Source organism: Papio anubis, chromosome 5 (assembly GCF_008728515.1).
Source record: "Papio anubis isolate 15944 chromosome 5, Panubis1.0, whole genome shotgun sequence".
NCBI lineage: Eukaryota > Metazoa > Chordata > Mammalia > Primates > Cercopithecidae > Papio > Papio anubis.
The window spans coordinates 122,455,609-122,471,226 of NC_044980.1; the positions used below are offsets into that span (position 1 = coordinate 122,455,609).

Here is a 15,618-nt window from a genome sequence, read left to right on the forward strand (position 1 = left end):
ATTCTATGTAAAAGCATATTAGAGGCATGGAATATAATAGGTGTTTCATATGTCTGTTCATTTGTGTTTATTGTCTAATACATGATCTGTCAGTAGGTTGTCTGTAGATAAGGTGACTAGATGTTTTAGTTTATCCAGGACTGTCCCAGTATGCCTAGAGTCTGGGAAAAGTTATTACCAGCAACTTATTTCACAAATGTCCTGATATGGATAATAAATTATATGATCACCCTATCTAAAGATGAATCATGCATGTGAATTGTCCTTAGAACAAAAGTTTACCTCATACCACATAACCTGAGTTATACTAAAAATTAAACAAAAAAGCTTTCAAAATTCATTAATTTTTAATTTAACAGTAAAGTAGGAGGATAATAGTCTAACATGGCAGCATGTGGAAAAGAGAAATATTTCTGTTTTAACATAAAAGGAATATTAGCAATTTTCTAGTATTAAATAGTGCTTAAGCATTCAAATGCTGAATTCAGTATTTTTTAAGTTAAAACTCTAATTCCAGCACTTCTTGCCTGTAAAACCATAGGCAATTTGTGAATTTATGTGAGCATCTACTTTCTTGTCTGTTTAAAAGGGATAATAGTATTCATGGCCTTCATTAAAATAAATGAAGATATTAAATTAAAGTAAATATAAGCTTTAACACAGTGCCTGGCATATAATAAATATTACATAAGTGCTAGCTTCTTCCTGTTCGTATTGAATGGAGGAAAAACTTTCAGAAGTAGTACTGTCAGAGACTTTGGAACCAGAGAGACTCACTCTTGAATAGGACCTGGTAAAATAAGGCTGAGACCTACTGGACTGCATTCCCAGGAGGTTAAGGCATTCTAAGTCACGGGATGAGATGGGAGGTGGGCACAAGACACTGGTCACAAAGACCTTGCTGATAAAACAGGTTGCAGTAAGGAAGCTGGCCAAAACCCACCAAAACCAAGATGGTGATTAAAGTGACTTCTGGTCCTCCTCGCTGCTCATTATACACTAATTATAATGCAGTAGCATGCTAAAACACACTCCCACCAGCACCATGACAGTTTACAAATGCCATGGCAACATCAGAAAGTTACCCTATGTGGTCTAAAAAGGGGAAGAACCCACAGTTCTTTGAATTGCCCACCCCTGTCCCAGAAAATTCATGAATAATCCACCTTTTGTTTAGCATATAATCAAGAAATAACTATAAGCATACTAAGTTGAGCAGCCCATGCCACTGCTCTGCCTATCGAGTAGCCCTTCTTGTATTCCTTTATCTTCTTAATAAACTTGCTTTCACTTTACTCTAAGGACTCACCCTGAATTCTGTCTTGTGAGAGGTCCAGAAACCCCTCTCTTGGGGTCTGGATCGGGGGCCCTTTTCCATAACAGTACTATTGGTTTCCTTTGATCACAAAGCAACGAAGTGGCTTTGTAGTGTAACTGATTGTTTAAATATTACATAACTGGCTAAAAGTAGATGAAATTACACCAGCTTCCATAGTGGTAGTAATCTACTTCTAACTCCATCGATTTTATGTCATTGTGTTTTGTTAATAAATGTTATTGAATAAAATACCAGATCCATAGTAAATGATCTCTGGTGTTTTTATTTTTTACACAAGACCATGAACATAATGAGTGGTCAATAAATATTTGAAAACAAAAGTAAATGATGTAGTATTCTGAGACATTCAAGCAGATTATAATTTTAAGACTATGTTAGACAGGACTTCTATTTGCAGAAAGCAAAAGACTTGCCACAACTGTGAGCTGGCAAAGTGGATAATTAGTTAATGAGATTAGAGTCTTTACTCTTATGTGGCTTCACCACTTAGAAATTTTCACCACTTAGATGATAGTAACTTTTAATAATAAATCTTTGGAATTTTACTTTGATAGTAATTTAGACCTGAAACTGCAGCTGTCATCTACTACAATGCCTTGTCTAACAAAAAGGAAAAATAAGTTTCAGGTAAATTATTTGCTAGAGGCAAATAATTAGCAGCCAGGTCTCCTAATTTTGAAGTCAGAATTATTTTGGCTTTTTCTTTAATGTCGGTGTGTTTTTAATCACAGTGACATTATTTGAGAAGATATTTGATTATTTAATATTGTCTTCTATAATAAAAATAATAGTTTAGAAGATACCTTGGGATTTCAATTGTTCTATTTCAAATAACTGTTCATTTTCCATACATTTGTAATAAAAGTTTTACCAAATTATATTTTATAAAGAAAATACTAGTAAGAACTTGATATCGTATTATTAAAATATTCTTATGAAAATTAGATTCTAAAGCTAAAAGATTATTTATTTTAATAATAAAGCAAATCTATTAGTTATTAGTTTCAAAAGCAGAAAATTATACTGTTTTAGTTTAATGAATTACAGAACTTTCATTATTTCTTGGACAATATTTTTATTTCCAGATTATGCCTAAATAGTTACAAAACATAATTTGCCTATAAAATGCAACTAACATCTTTTTTTAGTTCCCAAATTTTTATCAAAGGTGCTGTGTTCAGCCATTATCTGCTAAGATTATGAATTCTGAGTTATCATGTGTCTACTGTTATTTTATGTCATTTTCAATAATACTGAAAAACGATGTGTTATTTTGCTTTGCTCATATCCTTTGGAGTTGATTATATAAGATTGACTAAAAGTGTCAGGAATAGTCTCTGACTAATTATGGGCCTCTTTGAAATATTGAGAACCTTCTTTATCACATCAGAGTGATTTCATCTTTCTAAGGCTTCTATTGTTCTTTTGGTTTCTCAAATATTGTGATTTTTTTCAAGATTTACAGAACTTTTAGGAATAGATACTAGAACAGCATTTTGTTCTATGTAATATTAATCCCTTAAAAGTTTTAGTTAAACTGTATTTCATTGTCCTGAAAATACTTTTCTAAGCATGTCTTTATTTATATGGTTATATCCATTGTATAGAGTGGTATTGAGATTAAGGCTTTTAAAGGAGAAAGACCATGTCAAAGAGTCCTCCTATAATAGCTGGAAATTATAATAAAGCTTACACTGAACTGGAAATATTCAGATCATGTAGAAGTTTAAGAGAAAAAGTCAGGTTTAAAGGACATAACATCATAGTTTGTTGTTCTTTGATCTGCTATTTGCAGAAAGCTAAGAATTTATCAGATAGAAAGATAATATTTTGTGGAAATATATACAGAGTAAAACTTAGAAAGCTAAGTTATCTGTAGATTCATGTTAATGACATGCACATCAAATTCCATTATTCTGCAGTAAACTATTGTCATACCAGAAATATAGGCTTCATTATTGAACATGACATACGAACAACTCTAGCATAATTTACCATGCAGCTGAGGCGACAAACTAGATGAATTATATGGTACTACTTACAGATAAGAAGCAATATAAAGGGTCTATGCTAAATACAGAACATGTACTTTTAGCCAGTAATTTCCAAACTCAGACTGCACAGCATAATCACCTAAATACTTTTACTAAAAATGCAGATTCCCAGATCTCACATGAATTTATTGACTAAGAAATTCTATGTCTTAAAATCCATCATTGTCTTTAAAGAAAAATCTCTCCTATGATTCTGAAGTGTAGACTCAACATATGAATATATGGTTTAATTTATAAATATTGCATAAATATGCATAGGTAGTTGGGATAATGTGGAAGCTTTCATGGAGAAGCTGGATTTGAGATAGTTTTGGTTTTTTTGTTGTCGTTTTGTTTTGTTTTGTTTTGTTTGAGATAGTCTCACTCGTTCATCCGGGCTGGAATGCAGTGGCATGATCTTGGCTCACTGCAACCTCCGCCTCTTGGATTCAAGCAATTCTGTCTCATCCTCCCCAGTAGCTAGAATTACAGGCCTGCAGCACCACACCTACTTAATTTTTGTATTTTTAGTAGAGATGGGGTTTTTCCATATTGGACAGGCTGGTCTAGAACTCCTGGCCTCAAGTGACTGCCCGCCTCGGCCTCCCAAAGTGCTGGAATTACACGTGTGAGCCACCACACCCAGTCTGAGATACAGTTTTGTAAAACGGCATGGCATTTAGGAAAGGAGTATTACTCTGAGCACAGTTGTAGAGGTAGAAATAGAAATTGCATGGAAATAATTAGTTTATAAAATAACAAATTATTTTTAATAGGGTGGAGTTGAATATAAAGTTAAAGAGGTAAATACATGCCAGCCTGGATATAGCAAGATACTGGGCTTTATCTTTTAGGCAATGGTAAACTCAGTAACCAAAGATTTTTGTCCAAGGAGCATATATATGTAAATAAATTTTGAAAGAATGCATTTTCAATTAATATGTGACATTCATTGGCAGGCTGAGGACTAAAAACAAATCAAACAATAGTACATTAGATTTGAGGTAATGAGGATTTGTGCAGAATGCTTCCTTTGCTAAGGAAAATAAGAAAAGAGATGAGCCCAAGGATGATCATAAAGGAAGAACTGATAACAAAGAGAATGCAATACTGATAGTAACTTAGGAAAATACAAAGGAAAAAAAGTATTAAAAATGGTATGTCTGTATATTTGAAAGATGACAAAATATTTATCAATTTGTAATCAGAATAGAATACACCAAGATAATTTAAATAATTATAATTGTATTAATAAACCCTTTAAGCAAAATATTGCTACATATTTTTACACAGAAAATAATATGGCTAGTAAATAAATCATTATTTTCAGAAACACAAGCACATTTCCCCTCTTACATATAGTTTTGATACCATAAAATAATGGTGTTTTCTCAGACAAACTAGCATTAGACTATTTGTGTCAAAAAACAAATTTAGTGATATATGTATAAAACCAAGAGATTTCCCTAGTAAAAGACTGTTACACATCAAATATGTTCTTTACAAAATATTTTACAAATGAAAATAACATTTAGTTGAAATGCAAGAAATCGGTTAAAAGTGCACTTGATTAATAAAAGCCATATATGACATACCCACAGCCAACATCATACTGAATGGGAAAAAGCTGAATGCATTTCCCCAAAACTGGAACAATATAAGGTTACCCACTCACCACCTCTCAGCATAGTACTAGAAGTCCTAGCCAGAGCAATCAGGCAAGAGAAAGAAATAAAACATCCAAATTTTAAAAGGGGAAGTCAAATTATCTGTGTTTGCTGATAATAAGATTGTATACCTAGCAAACTCTAAAAGACTCCTTCAAAAGACTCCTAGACTTGATAAATGGCATCAGTGAAGTTTCAAGATACAAAATCAAAGTAGAAGCATGTCTATACACCAATAACATTCAAACTGAGAATGAAATCAAGAAGACTGTCCCATTTACAATAACCACACACACAAAAGAATTACTTAGGAAAACATTTAACTAAGAAGGTGAAAGACCTCTGCAAGGAGAACTGCAAAATACTGATGAAATAAATAAATGACACAAACAAAAGGAAGAACATCCCATGCTCATGGATTATAAGAATCAATATCATTAAAATGACCATACTACCCAAAGCAGTCTAGAGATTCAGCACAAATCCTATCAAATTATCAGTGTCATTTTTCACAGAATTAGGAAAAAAATGCTGAAATTCATATAGAATCCTAAAATAGCCTGAATAGCCGAAGCAATCCTAAGTAAAAAACAAAGCTGGAGCCATCACATTACCTGACTTTATGCTACAAGGCTATAGTAACCCAAATAGCATAGTACTGGCACAAATATAGATACACAGATCAAGGGCACAGAAAAAAGAACTCAGAAACAAAACCACATACCTATAACCAACTGATCTTCAACAGAGTCAACAAAAAAATGCAATGAGGAAAGGACAACCCTATTTAATAAATGATGCTGGAAAAATTGGATAGCCATATGCAGAGCAATGAAACTGGACCCCTATTGCTCACCAGATACAAAAATTTACTCAAGGTGGATTAAAGACTTGAACATAAGACCTGAAACTTAAAATCCTAGAAGAAAACCAAAGAAAATGCTTTTGGACATTGGCATAAGCAAGGAGTTTATGAGTAAGACCTTAAAAGCAAATGCAACAAAAACGAAGACACAAATGAGACTTAATTAAACTAAAGAGCTTCTGCACAGCAAAAGAAATAATCAACAGAGTATACAGAAAACTAACTGAATAGGAGAAAATAGTTTCAACCTATGCATCTGACAAGGACTAATACTCAGAATCTGCAAGAGACAACTCAACAAACAAAAAACAAGTAGCCCCATTAAAAAGTTGGCAAAGGACATGAACACACATTCCTCAGAAGAGACACACAGGCAGCTCACAAACATATAAAAAAATGCTCAACATCATTAATCATCCAAGAAATGCAAATTAAAACCAAAATGAGATACCATCTCATACCAGTCAGAATGGCTACTATTAAAAAGACAAAAAAGAACAGATGTTGGTGAGGATGCAGAGAAAAGGGAATACTTATACATTATTGGTGAAAATGTAAATAAATACAACCACTATAGAAAACAGTGTGGAAGGTTCTCAAAGACCTAAAAATAGAACTACCATTTGACTCAGCAGTCCCGCCATTGAGTATCTATGCAAAGGAAACAAGTCCTTGTATCAAAAAGACACGTGTACTCATATGTTTATCACAGCACTATTCATATTAGCAAAGTTATGAAATCAATCAATGTGTTTGATAACTGGATAAAGCAGGTGTGTGTGTGTGTGTGTGTGTGTGTGTGTGTAATAATATGCAGCCAAAAAAGAATGAAATTATGTCTTTTACAGCAATGTGAATGGAGCTGGAGGCCATTATCCTAAGTGAAATAACTCAGAAACAGAAAATCAAATATTTCATGTTCTCACTTGTAAGTGGGAACTAAACAATGGGCCCACATGGACATAGAGAGAGAGAGAGATAATAGACACTGAGGTCTCCAAAAGCAGAGAGAGTTGAAAATTTACATATTGGGTACAATGTTCACTATCTGGCTGATGAGTATACTAGAAGCCCAAACCTTACCATTTTGCTATATATCCATCCCCCGAATCTATAAAAATAAAAAAGTTTAAATGATAAAAATAAAAAAGAGAAAAAAAGTACCTTTTACCTGAGAAATTCAGATTATCAAACATTTTTATTAGCATAATTCTAACATCGCCTAATCTACCAAGAAAAAGCAATTACTTTAATAACGTATCTAGCTAAGACATCTTGATATTATTTATAAACATTTTAAGGCCAGAAAAAATAAGGCAGATGAGTATATTTAAAGACTGTAACAAGGATCCAGCTCTAAAAGTAGACATGTGCTAACTTCTGAACGTCAATGATTAAATTAAATAATCATGAATCAATTATTTGTTTGCAAACCATGTATTAGACCTTTGAAAGCTGTCTGCTCAAGCATTACTGATGTCATTCACTCTCTTTCTCTTCAAGTCATACTGTACCTTTTCCTTTAACCTTCTTTACTCTCATGTCCTTTTCATTACCCAAAACTCTGTCTTAGATCAGCCAGAAGTTCTCAACAGCATTGTGCCCAATTTATGAGCATCAGTGTTTCTGACCCATGTTTTGCCTTGACTGTCGATGCTGCAGCTCATGTTTAATTTTACGAAACATTTCGAGAAGGTTGCCACATCCTAGAAAATAATAACAGCAAAAAATAAAAATAAAAAAGAACCTTAACAAATCTTGTATTTCTCCTAGTGCTCAATTACCTGTGGCAAAGGAATGCAGTCCCGTGTTATCCAATGCATGCATAAGATCACAGGAAGACATGGAAATGAATGTTTTTCCTCAGAAAAACCTGCAGCATACAGGCCATGCCACCTTCAACCCTGCAATGAGAAAATTAATGTAAATACCATAACATCACCCAGACTGGGTAAGCAGACAAAACAAAAAAGATGTTTTTCAGAAACATAGAAATGCTTATGGCTTCTTGTATTTTGTATATTACTTTAAACCTTGATAGTTGTAAACCTATACTGATTATTTTGGTTTGGACTAAATTGGATCCATTTAAATATGATTTTGTCCAAATGGTCAGGTGAGTTAAAAAAAAAAAGTCCTGAAAACTTAAACCGCTTTGATTCCCAAAGTTGTCCAATCAGAGCCAGATCCAGGAAATAATAATGCCACACCACCCCAGGTCTTTTTGTAACCAAAATTCAGATCAATCCCATGGCAGAACTATCAATTAAGTTAATATCTGCAGAAAGATGAGATTGTAGTGTAAGCCTCAGATTTCTCCATGATTTATAGCCTTCTTTGTTATCTGGGTACAAATTATTCTTTGGAGGGACATAGACTAAAAACTGTCTTTCAAGAAGAATGGGTGCATGGATCTACACCATTAAACAAAAAGTTCTATTTTCTTTTTAAGTTTTGAGAATATGATACTAAATTAAAAAACAAATTCTAGTAGTATTGAATATATTGATGTTTACATTGTTTTATGTTACAAAATGCCTTCATATATTTCCTCAACTTCTGTTATTTAATCTAAACCATAATCGAGAATTAGAGTATATATTTTAGGTAGATAGAGCCTACACTTGCATAACAAATACTAATGAATGATTTAGCATTTATATCTGTGACTTAGTAGCTTTTAACAGCACTCCTGCCTGATTGTCAGTGGGTTAATTTATGTTTAATACCTTTGGTTTTAACCTGTGCATATAATCTCCAGGGGAACAATTTGAATCATACAAAATAATATTACCAAAATGTAAGAAGATAAATTGTCATATGTATTTTTCCAGGCATAAGATTCAGTCAAATGAGAAAACTTGGTTTCTTCATGGAAATACAAAAATTCTCTTTTGGGGGCCAAATAATTAACTAACATTTCTAAGAAATAATCAGTTCAAGGTGAATAACACTGATTAAGACAAAAAGTTAAGCAACTCTAGAGCAGATGTACTAAATACATTTATTCAATAGCAGTATAATTCCTTTCTCCAACAATTACTTTACAGTATATTTCCTTTCTCCAACAAGTCCTTGAAATATTATGTGGCAGAAAATAATGGATTAAAAGAAAATTTTATTAAAATTGCATTTTCTCTATTTATTATTCCTTGAAGGTGTACCCCAAAATACAGAAGCATAATGGTTAGGAAAATCTAAGGTCTTTAAAAATGGAATAATTATGTTAGAATACAATTCATTCCCATATGCAAAAGAAATAATTGTAGCAGGAGTGACTTTCATTATGCATTCCAGAACACACTATTGTTTTACAAAAAGGGAGGCCAAGTCTACATGACCAAATATTCTATACCAAGTTCTCATTTCAAACACTTCAGCTATTGCTATAAATCTCAGTCACTTGTGATGATGTGCGTTGATTTTTATAGAACCCTGAAATCACAGCTCCAGATAATCCATTTAAATGTGACTGTTGTCTGGGGAAACTAGGAATATGAAATAACTGTGAGCATATTTTTGCTTTGCTGTTTCCTTGTAATTTCAACCTCAATAATAGTATTTATTAATTTGTATTCCCATAAAGGTAGATATATTGAGCACATTTATTTTTCTTTTTAATTTTCTCTACTAAAATTCAAAAGAAGCTTAAATGAAAGCTATGAAACTGAAGCTTAAAAGTACAACACATTGAACCTGGGAATTATATCTTTAATAAGCCTAAAAACATTTATAAGTAAAAATATTATTCATTCTTTACTTTTTAATCATAGGAGGGGTGTGTGTGTGTATCTCTTTGTTGCTTAAATTCCAGAAGGTAATATAAATGAATCAAAGAGAGTGTACAAAATCTGCCCCCATTTAAACGCTTGAAGTTTGTTTTTACTGACATATATGATATCTGCATGGGCTGAATTCACTATGTTCTATTTCACAGCTGCTCTGACTTTCAAGTGCCTGGGAGATCAGTGGCCAGTGTACTGCCGAGTGATCCGTGAAAAGAACCTATGTCAGGACATGCGGTGGTATCAGCGCTGCTGTGAAACATGCAGGGACTTCTATGCCCAAAAGCTGCAGCAGAAGAGTTGACCTCTAGCAGGCTGGCTGGATCACAGCTCGTTGCAATTACATTATTTATAAACACACACACTAGCATGTTTTTCAGACCAAATATTATCAGATTACATATAATTTAATCAAATTAATTTATTTTTTTGCCTGCCAAACATCTAATGTGGTGCTTGTTTTGGTTACACAAACATTTTGATTTCTACTATATGGCTTCATAAATAATTTTATATGAATGAATTAGTTGGATCCAGTAATATAATGAAAAGAAAAAGGAAAAAAATAGATCATTATACTTAAAACAATGTTTTGTTGTTTTGTTAGGGCTATCCCTAAGGTGCTACTCTCTCCCCACCAATAACATTGAATTATCCAGAATGTATACTGACTTAGCATAATAGTTCAGGTATATATGAAGAGAAACTATTTTTGTTTTTTGGTGTCCTGCTGCAGAATTAGCCCATTTTCTGTTATCTGCAGGAGATGTGTAAACATAATGAACCTCATGGTGTTGAACAGGTTTTTAGAGAATGTATTATGAATTTGGTTGAGATTTATAGACATCCATAGGAAAAATTCTGCTGTAATTATAACCTTATTTTGATATGGAAAGGAAAAGTCAAAATAGAGACTTTGATCATGTTCATGAACATGTACTTGAACACAAGTATTGTAACAATGAAACACTGTAATGATTTACACTGAATCACAATTGCACTGTTGATATAGTGTAGAGAAATCGTTAGAAATGGTAACATCTTACAAAAATGTGTATTATTTTAACATGTTATCACTAGATTTTAGCTTTTTAAAAAATATTTTTAACAAAGAAAACATTGATCCACCCATTTCCCTGTATCTTTTTAGCAGATTTATTAGAGTATAGTACTTAGCCTCACGAATCATAATTAGAAAATTTACTAATATTTCTCAGCCTTTTCCCTAGGAACAAGGAAAAACAGAAAGCATATAATACTGTGGTAGTTTCATTGTGTTTTTCTTCCTTTTAAAAATTAAGAAGTTTTACAGTTATGTGAAACGTTCAAAAGCCAGCTTAAAATTTTTCTTGTGAGAAAATATTGTACATGATTCACATGATTTCTTAGATTTTTCAATAAAATATGTAAAACTTGCCATTGAGAGACAATTCTCCATAGACTTGTCACATATCCGCATGTCTGACCGACAAAGGTACTGTCTACTTCTGTTCTGGAGTATCTTCTAGAGGATGTTTGTATAGTGAACTGCCTTGGAGGATAGTATCTCTCTTGGGAGCAAAGGGCAAACATGCTTCTCATTATAAAAGTTTCAGGTTCCCTAAAATTGGGGTTTCTTTACTATAAGGCAATCCAATGCATGTGCTGACGTCGCCTGGCTCTCTTCATGTCACCCTATGGGAAATGGGGCTCAAGGAGCCAGTACAGGAAAAGCGGATTCCCTGGCTACTATTGCTGTGAGTAATGAAGTCGTTTGTCTCTAATGCAGGAGTCTCATGTCTTCTGCCCTGAAATCATAATAAGCTAACTTGATAAGTTGCAAGTAGGGTAAAACCTCAAAAGCTTCACAGTTCTTTACATTTCTCTCATTAATATTTTTCACCCTGATTTTAATAAATGTGTTTTAATATCAAGGTCATATTTTTTCCTAGATTGACCCTTCCTATGTAAATCCTTTAATTTAATTGCTGAGATATAGGGTTAACCAATATCAACAAATTTTATGTGAGATAGTAGATGAATGGGAGAAGGAAAAAATGAAATAGTAACTTCCATCCCTTGACTCCTGAATCCATAAATCTAGGTAGAAATAGCACCATGTACTGGTTGATAATTCAGAAAATATACGTCTTAGAGAACATTATCTCAGACCTCCAAAGTGTTTTCATCCACCTGGTAGGAGACTAAACTTTTCTTAAAAAGACATATCATTCTGTTAGGCTATCTGCTTCGGGGTGATGGAGAGCACGGTACTATGAGAGATTTACATGACAGGGGGCCCCTGTCCACACTTTATTTGCTATCACATAAGTTCCTTGAACAAAAACAATATTGAATGAAATACCCTAACAGTGAGTGAGACATTTGTTTAGTTCACAGATGGCATTTTGGCAGGAGCATTACAAACTGGGAAAGCAAATTTATTTCAGATCAACTGACTGTTTTTGCAAGAACAAGCTACTGCCTCTTCTGTGATACAAGGAGTCTAATGTAATCAACCTACAATCAAGATGGTGGGTTGCTTCTCCCATAGAAGGGTACCATAATGTCTTCTCTGCTATTGTTAAATGGAACCCTCAGCAGTGACTGTAGCTAGATTGACCTTGGTGAAAGTAAGTTCATGTTGCTTAGCCCATGCATAATCTCCATTCCTGCTACCATTCTCTTTATTTTTGAGGGTATTGGTCAAGGACAGAGGTGCGTGGAAGAGACTGATCAACATCAAAAGAACATGTCATCTTATCCACCTGATGATCAAGATCAGTTTCTCCTAAGTATGCTGTTTGGTGAACATTCAAATGGAATATAAGTATATACAGTTCAAGGAGTTCTATCCATTCTTTTTCCTCAGAACTTCATTATTACCAGTTTTTGTCTTGCTCCTTTCAAGTTCCTACCAAACCCATTAGACACAGCCCATAAGTTAGTGCATAGCCATACCTCTGGCTGTTTTTTCTTCTGGTCAAAATAAACAGCCAGATGCACAGCTTGAATTCCTTCTGAGAGGATTTTTCTTACTAATCATTCAGGGCACCTCTGTGCAGGGTTGTAGAGCTACAGCTGTCTACTCTTGGTTATGCTAGCATATTGTGAAGAACCATTAGTAAACCAGGACCAAATGTTTTCTGTCTCAGTCAATTCATTATGATAAAGTCTCTATGAGGCTGTGTGGGTTGAGAGAGTGGAGGCAATGTAGCAGTAGTAGGACCCTTAACCATCAGATCCAATTATTCAAGGAACTCATGCCTAAGTGTGTGCTCAAGACTAATCTTGTACCCTTGATGATGGAGTGATATTCTGCCCAGGTAACCTGGGTGGATCAGACACCACCGAGGTTATAATGAGCAGTTCAAGTTACATGGGAATTTGGTGACCTGTGGTCAAGCATTAAACATTTACTAGCATTTCATTGCAAACCAGAAATAGTTTCTCAAAACAGAAATAATTATTTGTAGAAAAGGACACAGCTTTCTCCAAAGTTATTAAGACCTCACGGTGATTCACCAATAGGATTCTGCTGGAAGCTCCATATAGGATCCTTATGTGCCACTGATTCTTTAAGTACCATAATGTCTGCTGTGCCATATTGCCTAACTAGCAGAGTAGCTTCAATTGCAACCTGAACTGATTATAGATTCTCTCCTTATTCTGTGCACTACATGAAACTGGAAGTCTCTGGGGTTACTCAGTAATAATGTATAAAGTAGCATTCCAAAATGAGTTATACATGTCACAGCCCAAATGGGATGTGTCTCTCTTAGGAAGGGCTAGAGGCAGGAATTTGCACTTTACTTAGAAGGGATATCTCAACATGTCACTGAATTCCTAGAAATTTTACCAAGCTATGAAATTCCTGAAGTTTTTGAGGAACCATTCTCAAGGAGAACTGACCTCCCCTTCATTCAGGGAGTTCTGGGTCTGAGAATCATCTCTCCAGTGAAAACTGATAAAGGGAATGCAATTATCTGGTGTGGTGATTCAAATGCAATGTGTGTTCACTAAGTATAGAGATATAATGGTTACATAAATCAAGAAACACTTTAGTAGAATGCCCACATATTTCAGTCCTAAGGACTCCCTGGTCAACTGGCCAATACCAAAAATTTTTGCAGGTCAAATCATTCCTGTGTTAGTCTGTTTGGACTGCTATACCAAAGTACCTTAGACTGGCTAATTTATAAACAGAAATTTGTTGTTCACAGTTCTGGTAGATGGGAAGTCCAAGATCAAGCACCAGCAGATTTGGTGTCTGGCAAGGACATGTTCATCATAAATAGTGCCTTCGTTTTGTCCTGACATGGCAGAAGGGGTATGATGCTCGCTAAAGACTTTTGTAAGGGTGTTACTTCCATTCACGAGAGCTCTGCCTTGTGATTTAATCATGTCCTTAAGGCTCTACCTCTTAGTTCTATCACAGTGGGTATTAAGTTCCAACATATTAGTTTTGTGGGGGTGGCAGGGGGAACCAACATTCAGACCATAGCAATTCCCTTTACTACATTGAATCTGCTGCTCTTTGTAATATCCATGCATGCATGGTCTTTGGAAGTTAAATCCTGCCACTTGGTTCCTGACTATGAGGAATTTATTATACTCATTAAATTCTATAAGATCAGTTCTATGGCAGCATTTCCCAATGTTACTCCGGCTTCCAGAGAATAGCCACTACAGAGTTCTTTAAGGATTCTAACGCTGCCTTCACCATTGTATCTTTCAAAGCCTTGATTAGGGAATGCCCTCTGGGCCCTCTTGGGGAATATATTTAACAGGTGGATGAACATAACTATCATATTAAAACCAGTCTTCCTAAATGTATACCTTTCTCTGTACTACATTGTAGCAAGGAAGTCTGGCATCTCAACTTTGCTCAATATGAACCACTATTGGGTCCAGTTTTCAGTCAAACTGTTAGAATTACACTCAGTCATATCAACTAACGCCTTAAATCCAAAATCTCTACTTATAACATACATATCAAAAAAAAAATCAAGCTAATCCAAGATTGTATATCTTCCATCCTAAACTAAAACCTTTAAGAAACATCCCCACACAGTTTATATGACTTTGTAAAATCTTGTAATTCTTTTAGAACCTTAAAGTACAACCTCATCAGTCACAGTTTTTACCTGGTCCCCTTGAATCTTCCAGGACGTGAGTCTGAGTATGGATTTAGCAGACATGACAGATAGGGAAAGGTCCTGAGGAAAATCAGCAGTACAACTGAAAAAGGTTTGCTGTGTTGAGGTGCCTCAACACAGTAAAGGCTGTATGTGTCAAATCCATAGTTAACATCATATTAAACAGAGAAAAGTTCAAAACTTTTCATCTAAAAATGGGAATAAACAAGGGAGCCTACATCACTCTTATTCAACATAGTGTTGAGAATCACAGCCAGAGAAATTACAGAAGAGAAAGAAACAAAGGGCATGCAAATTGGAAAGGAAGAAGTAAAATTTGGCCCTGTTTGCAGAAGACATGATCTTGTATATAGAAAAACCTAAATACTCTTAGAACTGATAAATTCAGTAAAATCTCAGTATACAAAATCAACATACAAAAATCAGTAGTGCTTCTACATGCTAACAATGACAACCTGGAAAAGACATCAAGAAAGCAATCCCATTTACATTAGCTCCAAAATAAAATGAAATAAAATACCTGGGAATAAATTTAACTAATGAAGTAAACAATCTCTGCACGTAAAACAAACTATAAAATACTGATGAAAGAAATTCAATAGACACAAACAAATGAAAAGGCATCCCATGGCCATGAACTGGAAAAAATTAATGTTGTTAAAATGACCATACTCCCCCAAACAATCTACAAATTCAATGAAATCATTATCAAAGTGGCAATAGCATTCTTCACAGAAATACAAAAGGCAATTCTAAAATTTGTATGAAACCATAAAAGGCTTCCATGCTTA

The 15,618-nt window shown here is 34.2% G+C and overlaps 1 protein-coding gene across 1 annotated transcript in view; it reads left to right on the plus strand.

Moving 5' to 3' along the window:
• The window catches only part of ADAMTS19 (ADAM metallopeptidase with thrombospondin type 1 motif 19), a 289,097-nt gene extending 273,970 nt beyond the window's left edge, over positions 1 to 15,127 (plus strand). The window contains exons 22-23 of the mRNA XM_003900067.5: positions 7,678 to 7,855; positions 9,842 to 15,127. Coding sequence (XP_003900116.3) covers positions 7,678 to 7,855; positions 9,842 to 9,993 — 330 coding nt within the window. The 3' untranslated portion in view covers positions 9,994 to 15,127. The remainder of the gene's footprint in view (positions 1 to 7,677; positions 7,856 to 9,841) is intronic.
• Positions 15,128 to 15,618: the final 491 nt, after the last annotated feature.